The 11,853-nt window shown below is 44.9% G+C and overlaps 1 protein-coding gene across 1 annotated transcript; it reads left to right on the top strand.

Moving 5' to 3' along the window:
• Positions 1-725: 725 nt before the first annotated feature.
• ccdc74b (coiled-coil domain containing 74B) lies at positions 726-11,010 on the top strand (the record flags this gene model as incomplete). The annotated part of the gene is made up of 7 exons (XM_083657552.1): positions 726-1,121; positions 2,662-2,709; positions 3,274-3,391; positions 4,671-4,860; positions 5,851-5,951; positions 6,059-6,118; positions 10,884-11,010. The coding sequence occupies exons 1-7, from the start codon at positions 737-739 to the stop codon at positions 11,008-11,010; spliced, it is 1,029 nt and encodes a 342-aa protein (XP_083513678.1). The 5' UTR covers positions 726-736.
• Between the last annotated feature and the right edge of the window lie 843 nt (positions 11,011-11,853).

Below are 11,853 nucleotides of genomic sequence, written 5' to 3'. Positions count from 1 at the left end.
GGCTGGCTCTGTTTCAAATCTGAGCCAGCCAATCGCGTTGCCCTGCGCTGTTTTGGATCGTCTATAAAAGGCAACCGCTGAGCGGGGTGGGTGGGGGGAACCAGAGAGGTTGCCTGGAGAGGACCCTGGAGGCCGGGGCGCCGGGCACGCACGACCGGGACAGGGGCCCCGAGCCTGGGCAGCGGCCGGGGGCGGGGGCCGGCGGGGGGGACCAGAGAGGCCGCCCGGAGAGGAGAGAGGGGAGAGGAGGAGGAGGGGAGAGGAAAGGAGAGGAGGGGAGGGGAGGGGAGAGGAGAGGAGAGGAGAGGAGACGAGAGGGGGAGAGGAGAGAGAGAAGGCAGCGACTAGGCTGGCCGATCTGGGACCTGACCTCCCCAACATGGCGGCGGCACAGACGTACCGCAGGAACGGGCCAATGCTGTCAACGAGGTATACGTGTTAATCTATGGTTACCATGGCAACGTTGTGTGTGACTGGTGCGCATGTCAGTTAAAGGCAAAAAATAACTCCGATAGCAAGCTCTTTAACTGATAAGACTTTACTAGCGTGTTGTTGTAGCCGATTAACAATATAACCTACCTACGCCGGAACATGGTAACTAGGCAATTCATAAATATTGCACAATCGATTGCACTGTTACCGAAGTTGGTTGTTTCAGGTGATGTTAGCTGTTTGTTTTTTTAGCAAGTCGTAGTGCCTTGCCAATGTTAGCAACAAGTCAGGCTAGGATGGCTGAATGAACCAGTTACTACTGAGCAGTGCGATCGCGATGTCGAGTCGTCATCTTCCACCGGTGCGAAATTTGCCACAATGGTCCCGTGTTGGGTGTCTTGACAAGCCCTGCGCTCCACGGCCTTCACCGGCCAACAACCACCTGCTGCAGCCGCTGTCTGTCGCTCCACTGGCGGACAGAGGAGCCGCGAGAGGCGGGGGGTCTGGCGCTCCACTGGCGGACAGAGGAGCCGTGAGAGGCGGGGGAGAGGAGGTGTCCTGTCACGGCGAGCCGCAGGACCCCCGCATCACATCGCTCCGGAGGAACATCCACTTCTTGCAGCAGCAACACACGGACACTCTGGAGAAGCTCCACGCTGAAATAGACCAGCTCAGGCGGCAGAATAAAGGTGAAGAAGAAATCAGTGTTGATTGAATATAGACTTGAAATGTCTGTCTGTTTAGGAACACGTTAACTTCTTTGTTAAAGTTAATTTGATCTATTTAAGTAATTTTGGCTAAACTGTCATCAATCTTATATTAATATTTAGTTATCAGGCCAATGAAACTATTTCTGCTAAATAGATGGTTGACAAAATTAGTCCTTATTTTGACTTTTATGATCCAAGAAGAATTGTAGATGTGTGGTGTGTGGTGTCCGCAACATTTTGAAAGCTGTCCAATATGTAGCCTACTGAAGTATAGCATAGCTTTGTTTGGGGATCGATATTGAGTTTCGCCTTTCACCAAGGAACGAACAAGCTCATTTGTAAAGCAGTTACATGGCACACCAGTTACATGGCACACCAGTTACATGGCACACTCACTTTATATTTTAAACCAGTTACATGGCACACTCACTTTATATTTTAAACCAGTTACATGGCACACTCACTTTATATTTTAAACCAGTTACATGGCACACTCACTTTATTTTAAACCAGTTACATGGCACACTCACTTTATTTTAAACCAGTTACATGGCACACTCACTTTATATTTTAAACCAGTTACATGGCACACTCACTTTATTTTAAACCAGTTACATGGCACACTCACTTTATATTTTAAACCAGTTACATGGCACACTCACTTTATTTTAAACCAGTTACATGGCACACTCACTTTATATTTTAAACCAGTTACATGGCACACTCACTTTATTTTAAACCAGTTACATGGCACACTCACTTTATATTTTAAACCAGTTACATGGCACACTCACTTTATTTTAAACCAGTTACATGGCACACTCACTTTATTTTCCATTTACTGTATAGACGGTTTTCACCAGAGCGCAACCCCACAGCACTTCCTTTTTCTCAGCATTCGGCAAACTGCAGAAATATTCACTCGACATCGTTACTTTTGTTTTCGCTGCTCAGCCGTATAGACTGTTTTCACGGAATGGTCAGTCCTGCACTTGAATGTTTTTTTTTCTTTTATGTCCATAGCAAACACTGCAACAGGAAGTGAGAGTTAGAATGTTTTTGTTGTCAAGTTAAAACCGTCTATATAATGAATCCAGGTAAGGGCTGAGTGAGCGATGATAAAGTGCTGAAAAGTGAGACACTCAATCTAGACCCAGTGGTTGCATAGTGGTTGCATAGTGGTTGCATAGCAACTCCAGAGTTTTGACCGAGGAGGAAAATGGATGGTGGTGGTGAGTGAGCGCTTTCTCTGTGGGAGGCGAGAGCAGGGATCCGGTAGCCTATCACTTTACCCAATGAACGGGCCACTGGCTGCCCCACATGACCTCCGCTTCTGACCACCCGCCAAGAGATCCCACGTCCTGTTAAGAAGAGTCACGTGTGACGTCTGTCTTCACAGCATCACAGTGGTCAGGCCCTCTTAACTGGGACCGTGTTACCAGGGAAGAGGGGCCACCACTTGTGTGTGTGCCTCGCTCCAGTGCTATGCATTCACATTCTCTTGATTTGGATGTTGCAGAGTTGCAGTATAAGCTGATAATGGATCCCCCAAAGTCAAGTAGAAAAGGTAAGATGTTGTCCTTATTTATTGTTGCGTTTACTTTGCTATGCATGATTTGGGAGGGGCATTGTTCTTGGAAGATCGGGAATCGGGATCATGGTAAATGGCCTGCATTTATATAGCGCTTTTATCCAAAGCGCTTTACAGTCAGTATAGGTACATTCACCCATTCACACACCGATGGCGGCAGGTTACCACGCAGGGTGCTGGCACACCATCGGGAGCAATTTGGGGTTCAGTATCTTGCCCAAGGACACTTCGACATGCAGACTGGAGGAGGCGGGAATCGAACCACCGACCTCTTTTATCCAAAGCGATTAGTGGATGACCCGCTCTACCTCCTGAGCTACAGCCGCCCCGAGATGGGATCATCTGTAAGGCATCACTGTTGGGCTTAAGTCAAAGATCTGGGCAGAACAGGAAGGCTATGTTCCAGCTATACTGTCTCATTCTAAGTACATTATATGTGTCTGCCTTAATGTCTGTAGCTATTAGCTATTCATCTTTAGCTAAAGTTTTGGAGCACCTTCAATTAACAAATTCCGTCTCCATCTGCCGTCCTCCTTGTAGCACCAACACCCAGTCGCCGGGGCGTCAGACCGCCCACTCAGGGAAGTGACGCCCTTGCCGGCCTTTACCTGGAGCAGCCTCTGCAGGACACACGGCCCTCACAGGACCAGACACTCAGGTGAGGCTCTCACAGGACCAGACACTCAGGTGAGGCTCTCACAGGACCAGACACTCAGGTGAGGCTCTCACAGGACCAGACACTCAGGTGAGGCTCTCACAGGACCAGACACTCAGGTGAGGCTCTCACAGGACCAGACACTCAGGTGAGGCCCTCACAGGACCAGACACTCAGGTGAGGCTCTCACAGGACCAGACACTCAGGTGAGGCTCTCACAGGACCAGACACTCAGGTGAGGCTCTCACAGGACCTGACACTCAGGTGATTCTCTCTGCAGCCAAGTCCTCTGTGCTCAGGCTGCCTTCCAGCAACCACATCGAAGATGCTACCACATCACCGTGCTACTGTGTCTGCTTTCTTGCCCTATGCTTGTCCTATATTATTCTGCTCTATGGTTGATTTGTGGATATGTTCAATCTAGTTATTAGATTTCCCACTGGTTTCCCACAGAGCTGCAGCTCCACCTGCTTTTTGGTCCGTAATCACTGGACAGGCGACCTGTCAATCTCGCCCAAAACATCGTCTTTTCTAGAGTCTATTTGACTCTAAACGGGTGAGTTATATAGAAGTTCACCCCCCGTACAGTTGTCATGAAAGGTTGAAATGATCTATATAAACCTAATCTCTCGAGACAGACTTTCTCTGTCGGCAGGCTCCGTCAAAAGGGGTGCAACAGCGCTCGCACGCATGCTGCGCTTTACCCGATCAAAATGAAGTGAACGTGACCGATGTGTAGTCAAAACTTCACATTTTCAGCGTGTAGCAAGTTGCTACTTGCTACTAGCAACGAGCTAGAGTTGTTATTGTTGTTTCATAGCGACGGATGGATTTGAGAGCAACACGCAGCGAGCGGGAAAATAAATAAATTAATGGGCGGAGCCGGTCGGTTGGAGCCAATGGCAGAGCTCGCAGGGAGCGGAAAGGGATTTTTTTCCCGCTGCCGACAGCGCCTCTTGAGTTCCTGTTGCACCACATTGAAACGGGGCTGCTGCCCCTAGAGGTTAGAGACAAAAAATGTTTTTTTTTGTTTGTTTAACCAGATTGATATAAACCAAAACCATGGTTTGAACCAGGCTGTAGACATGTTTAATCCTGTTGCAAAGCAGGTCATTTTAACATGGGGGTGAACAGGGAACAACTTCCTTTTGGAGCCAGCCTCAAGTGGCCATTTGAGGAACTACAGATGTGATCACTTCCGCATAGGCTTAACCTGTCCAACCCTGAGCTTGGCCCCTGGTAACAGCCAGAAGAGACATGAACAATAGTTGATGTGTTTCAGCGAGTGCAGCGACATGCTGGATTGTCCCAGGCAGGATGCAGGGCCGGAGCTGAGGGGGGGCCTCATCACCTCTCTACAGCCCCTGAGGATCCACAGCAGCCCCACCCGACCCCCCCGCGCCCCCACCCTGCAGGAGTGTGAGGTCATCATCCGCCAGCTCTACAACGCTAACAGCATGCAATGTCAAGAGGTAGTACCCATCCCCAAACACTAGGAGGCAGAAGGCAACCACTTCACTGCAGAAGGTGACATCTTATCAAGTGAAAATATCTTGTATTTGTTACAATAACTCCACTGTTGTTGAGTAGAAATGATCTTGCATAGCCGAATTTTCCTATTCCATTTGCAGATCATTTTGCTTATTTCTTTTTTTCCCTTGATTTTGGCTAATTTAATTTGTTTTAAGAAAATGTAAGTAAAACTATCTCAAAACAAGATTGTTTCCCTTGTTCCCACCCCCTTAAAACAAGATTAAATTGGGGGAAAAAACACATTTTTAAATGAAAAAACAAGAGGAGAAAAGGCTTTCGCACACCTACGCGACAGGTGCGTCGGAGAAGGGCAAAACCCGACACAGTGAGAAAGAAGTTACTCCCGCACACTGTCTCCAAATGCAAATAAAAGTTTAATAGAATAACGTTTCGGTCATCACGGCCTTCATCAGATTCATTTCTGAATGAATCTGATGAAGGTCGTGATGACCGAAACGTTATTCTATTAAACTTTTATTTGCATTTGGAGACAGTGTGCGGGAGTAACTTCTTTCTAAATGAAAAAACAAGACAATAATTTCTACGCAATATTGGACTTATTTTACCAAATGGTATTTTCACTTGACAAGATTTCACTTTTTGCAGTGTTGGCGTTGTTTGTGGAAACACGGTATTCATGTAAAAATTAACCTTTTATTAGAAGGCTCCATCTGGACCCTTCTTGATCTAACTTCTTTCTCTCTCTTTCTAAAAAAAAAAAAAAAAAAAAAAACTACTAACCTAAACTAAACTTGTACCACTGTTCCTTCAGAATTTGTAGTTGTCATAGACTGTGCTCCATAGTTGATTGCTCTATTGCTGACAAAAATGTGTTCTTGTAAGTCGCTTTGGATAAAAGCGTCTGCCAAATGACGTAATGTAATTAGAAGTCCTCCCCATGATAGTTATTGCCATTGTGTGTCATCTAGATTGTACGTGTGAAGGCAGTGCTGAGAGACATTGTGTTCAGCAAGAAAATCACCCCGGAAAACTACATTCTGACCAAGGCCTACCTCGCTGATGGCGCCCGGTAAAGTGATGGAGAACATCGGAAAACATTTTCATCCCCACCAACCCGTCCACGGAGAAAGCAGTGGAGTTGTGATACTAACTGTATTCATTTTCTGTCATTTTCAGAAAAGCCCCAGAGGCAGAGAGGTTTCCCCAGCTTGCTCTGCAAACGCTTCCAAAGAAAACGTATGTATAGTGCCGGTCCTTCCCTGCTGTGCAGACTGATTTCATATACATTTATGGCCCTGTTTACACAGCAACGCTCCCTGCATATAACGACAAACTTTTTAACTGCGTTAGTGCCTTCCTTTTACACGACGACGGCATTCTTGGGGCCTGAAAACGCCAAAAAGTGCAAACCGGTCCCAGAGTGGAATTCTTTGATAACGTTCATCTTTGCTTCCCCGTGTGAAGCGTCGAAACGCAACTCATTGTGAAAACTCTGAAGACACTACGCTATAGAGAGGCAAAGTGGAACGTCACTTCCTGCTTCAGCACTGTACCAGAGATTTTCATCCACCATTTATTTTCCCATAGACATTTCGTAAAATGCTTATAAAATAGTTGTACTTCATTGAACCAAACGGTTCAGCTAACGCTATAATCGGGAGAGACCATAGAACATTTCACTCGGAACAAAACTTAAAAAAACATTGAAAAAATATTTTCTTTAAACCTGCATTATTTTCGTGTTTTGGTCCCAGTGAAATGTTATGCGATCTCTCCTGTTTCTAAATATATATGTAGCGTTTGGTTTGAACCAGTAAAACTATTTTTTATAAGCATTTTACAAAATGTGTATGGGAAAATAAATGGCGGATGAAAATCTCTGGTAGTGCTGAAGCAGGAAGTAGGCAGTCCCTTTGCCTCTCTATTACATGACAGGCATGCGCCAGTAACAGAAGAACAACAAGAAGCAGACATGGCGGACGTTCGAGTTGCGCTTGCAGTGTTGTTGCGGTGGCAGATGGGAGTTATTTGTGTCACAACGAACACTCAGAGAATGCCTGAGTTTCTCAGCAGAATATCAGCTCAGGGTTCCTTCCTGTGCAGTATGGCAAAGTATTGAATTTGATTGTAGTCATTTCCAGGCCTGGATAAATATGGCAACAAGAGTATGGAAGATAATTTGTTTCCAGACTCTAGCCGCTATTCTGTTTTCTAAAATCCCAAATTTCAAAAAAGAAAACGATTGTTTTGGAGCAGGCAGCCAGGGATACAAACTAGTCACTTTTATGTGAATCACATTTTATGTCACAAATATGACAAGTGAAGTATTTCTAAGTGGTCTTAGTCTGCCCTGGTATCTGTCACCCATTTCACTATTCATGAGTTGCACTTTGCACCCCTAGTAAATTTCCCCCCACTTTCTGTGTGAGGAAACCATACCTTTATGGCTGTGTTCATCATAATTTTCCAGACCTGTGTAGCTACCCTGCCTGCAGTTGTGCGGGTGACGAAAGACAAATCTGTTTAAATAACTGCAACCACTTGTTCCTAACTGTTTATTGGAACAAATAATATTTTCAGATGTGCATTGGCAACATCACAAATCTTCACAGCTTAAAAAAAGAAATCTGACTAAAAACAAATCTGTGACATAATGTTAGAAAACAGGGAACAGTGCACTGTCAGAGCAGTGTCAACTTTCACTAAACAAAAAAGAAGGTGTCACATTAAAATGTTACATCCAATGCAAAAGAAACAAGATAACAAATAGCAAAATAATGTTAAAAAAAAAAAAGAGGGGGGCATTGCACTCTCCTATGGCAGTGTCAACATTCACTGGTTTACATAAACCCAAACAGAAAAATCACAACTAAATGTTTTGAACTTAAAGTGTGTTCACAACTCAAAGAAAAGGCATGTTTAAGACGCACGGTTAAATGGTACTTGGAACAGCAAGAAACAGCCAGCAGTCTTATGTCCTTTTAGCAGTTGAATAGCACAGGGTCAGACCCAACGTCAACAGATGCAGCACAGAGCCTTCATCAGTGTTGAGTTACATACAGCGGAAATTATGTTTCAATAAATGGCCAGGTCAATCAGAGGGGGAAAACACAGGTGTATATATACAACCAATAATCCAATCAATCCCTAAAAATACAGGATCAAAACAGCTGTCAGAATCACCAGTTTCAAAATAAGCTTCCACTTACGAATAACGTCTAGAAGAATAACATTGTAAATTTAAAGATAATACAGAATACATCCAGACCAACAGAAAATAAGACCGTGCATACACATCTCTGTAGAGATCACATTGCTATCAAAAAGCACACATGGTGAGTGTGTTCAAATGCAATAATGTTAATCAATACTTTTTTTTTTTACTTTTTCTGACAGCTGTTTTGGTCCTGTATTTTTAAGGGATTGATAGAATTAGTGGTTGTATTGTTGTATACACCCGTCTTTTCCTCCTTTGATTGACCTGGCCTGTATTGAAATGTCATTTCCACTGTACAGTACGTAACTCAACGCTGATGAAGGCTCTGTGCTGAAACATGTTGGTTGACGTTGGGTCTGACCCAGTGGTATTAAACTTCAAAAGGGAAATTTTGACTCAAAATGTCATTTTTTTTAGTGTTGGCCCTTCTCTTTCTGTTAAAATAAAACACTTTCAAATGTGCATCTGCAGCATAAGGAGTATCCTCTGCAATTAAAAAATAAAGAAAACGACAACCATTGGCAACATACTGTAAAGTCATAACAAACTGAACAGTGCGCTCTCCAATGGCTAAATTAGCATGGGAAGGTATAAATCAGTGTTCATTTCCCTCCTGAGCTGGGTCATCCTTGGGGTGACACCGGTGACACAGGTGGGTTCCCTCCTGAGCTGGGTCATCCTTGGGGTGACACCGGTGACACAGGTGGGTTCCCTCCTGAGCTGGGTCATCCTTGGGGTGACACCGGTGACACAGGTGGGGAGGGTTGCATGTGTGCATGGCCATAGGGTTGCGGCTGGGATATTAAATGCCTCACAAGGAGGTGAAAACTGTTGCTCATTCTATGATGATTCTCGACTAGTCTCTCTAGCATCTCCATGTTGCGCCTCTCCCACTCCGTGTTGCGCCTCTCCCTCTCCGTGTTGCGCCTCTCCGCCTCCCTGTTGCACCTCTGTGCCTCCCTCTGTGTCTGCTCCATAATGTCCAGCATCCTCCTCTTTATGTCAAGGTCCGCCTGCAGTGGATCGATGCGACGTTTTCTCTTCCGCCTGACCCCTCTGTGGCTGTCGAGCCTTGCCTTGAAAAGAGCAGAGGGAAAGTATGCACATTCATTCATTTGTTTGTGATCTTTGTGTCGTTGAAAATATTCGCTTCCAGAAAGACACAGGTCAAATAATTTAGATGTATTCTTAGAAGTAAGTTAAACAAAAACAAACTAGAGTAACTCACTATTTGGTTCTAGTATGATTTGTGGGTAGTAGTTCCAAATTCACTTGAATAGCAAGAGTAGGTAACCAAATTACAGAGGCTATTTGACCTAGTGCAACTAGTAGAAGACAAAGCAATACAGAAAACCAAGCACAAATTATGAAGCGCAGAAGATACATTTTATGGAAATATAACCTTGATATTCTTTGACACAGTATCAGAGATTATGCGTGAGGAGCACATACTTGTTTCGGGGGCCTGCCACGCGGTGCCCCTTTGTCCCTTACCAGGCACCTAAGTAACGTTATGCTTTAACGGTCATTAACAGACCTACCTGAAGCATGTCTGTTCTCATCCTACTCGTCTGGTTTCGTCCAACATCGTCGCTTGTGCCTGGTGGATCAGAAGAACTGGAACTGGTACTGATGGAGGCCGGGGAGTCTGGACTACCAGTGTCCTCAGCTTCTTCCCGCAGATCACCTGTTTCTATGGCTGCCTCTATGGGGTTTGGTCCCCAGATTTCGTCGCATAGCTCGAAATAAAGTTGGACCGCGCGTCCGTGGCCACTCCGCCGCTGGGAGTCCACAGCCTGTCGGTACTTTCCCCGGGTGGCTTTGAGCTTTGAGGATACTTGGTTTATTGAAATAGCGTCTTTCTCGTGTGGGAAGGCATTTCTTCTTGTTGTTCCTGCTGCTGATGCAGCTTCGCTCGGCGGATACTGCTGCAGAAATTCCGCCAAGATGTCCGCGTATTTTGACCCGCACGATTGCCAGTCTACACTTTCCTGAGCTTTGGACGCCTTATAGTCCAGCGTTGTAAGGAGTAACAAGTCCACTTCTTCGTCCGTCCACACAAAATCTGTTTTGGAACGTGCTTTCGCCATAGGAGCTTACTCGTTGCTTGTTTACACAGCACTGTAAATAAGGAAGTGTCTTTGAAAGGAAGTGGTTTGTACGCAGGCGCGTGGTCTATAGGTGGTGTTGCGTGGCAGCGTTACACCGCCACCTAGTGGCCTGGCATGCGCACTACAGTGTTTTCGCCGAACCACAGTCCAGAATGCAACGGCACTTTACTTTGCAGTTTTATGCAGGGGGCGTTACCGTGTAAACCTGGCCATACGTCTTCTCTCTGTCCTGTTGCCTTGCCTGAATTATATTTACACTGCCTGTCAAAATTTCTATATTTTCAAAGTACAATTTTTTTATGATCTGTTATTTTTTTGAATTAAGAGGTAAGGAAAAAATACATGTAATGCTTGCTACTACTGGATACTACTAGTAATACTACTACTACTACTTTGGATGGATTTATTCAACATCCAGCTTCATGTTACATGTTCATGAAAGTGTGCTCTTTGGTATGAAGAGAAAGCATCTCTGAGGAACGCCTGGAGAAACTCTTCACATGAACACAGTGTGTTTGATGATGAACAAATACTGTCAAAGAAAACACGTTCAAAACATTTTCAAAAGCTAGGTGTCCCCAAATTTGAGGTCAGTGTAGGAATGTATCCCAAAATGAAAACTGGGTTTCCAATCCAAATCCAATCAAAACGGGTCCATGTCTCCCTCCCACAGGTTTGGACCTTCTGAGACTGGGCTGATCCTCCCAGCGCTCAAACAGAGACTCAGCTCCACCATCGCCGACAGACAGCGGAGGACCCACGCTGTGCAGAGAAGCCGTGTCAAAAGGACGGTGCAATGACATGATGGGTCAGATACCACAGCACCAGCTATCCAGGCTTTTCATGGTATAATAATTTAAAAAAAAAACTTTACTCCCAGCTGACTGAATGGCCTATGGAATAAATTTGTGACAGATGTGGATATCATGTTGAAGTATTTATGTTGTAAGGTTTGATGCATCTACAAAAATAAGTCTCAATACAGTATCCTCGGTACAGACATTCACCCATAATGGACGGGAAACAAAAAGTATTTTATGGAAAGAAAAACACAAGTGACACGCGGTTTAAAGTTGCCTCGGTCCAGACCTTCCAATCCGCTCACTCCACCAAGTTGGCTGCTTGGCTGCAAGTTGGCTGCTAAAGGAAATGGAGTGCAATAAGTTGAATATAGACCCTTTTCACATGGGCCATTTTGTGTCGAAAAGGCAGGGTAAACACAGGTGCAAGCAAAACTAACGAGGGTTTCCAACTTCCAATCATAGAAGTTGGAACCTCTCATTAGTTTGCACCTGTGTTTACCCTGCCTTTTCGACACAAAGTGGCCCCTGTGAAAAGGGTCTCAGTCTGATATCAGGCTAGGTATACAGTATATCTCTCTAAGCTTAAAGAGCCAAGTATTCAAAGTGCAGTCATTTTCTCACTTCCCCCTTTATTTTACAGTATGATGCAGTAGAAGTAGAGAAAATCCCACAAGACACTGACCTTACTGGTAAACTCTTTATTAGAAGATAAATAGGGGAAAACAACGTTTCGGTGCTAGACCTTCATCAGGTTTTAAAAGACTGCCTCATGTCAGTTAGGTATATATACAGGCTGGCCACACCCTGAAAATTGCTCAGGTGAGCTTGATTAGGGAACAG

Source organism: Poromitra crassiceps (assembly GCF_964638095.1).
Source record: "Poromitra crassiceps genome assembly, chromosome: 21".
NCBI lineage: Eukaryota > Metazoa > Chordata > Actinopteri > Beryciformes > Melamphaidae > Poromitra > Poromitra crassiceps.
The sequence above is the reverse complement of the archived record's forward strand: the minus strand, read 5'-3'. Positions and strand labels throughout refer to the sequence as shown.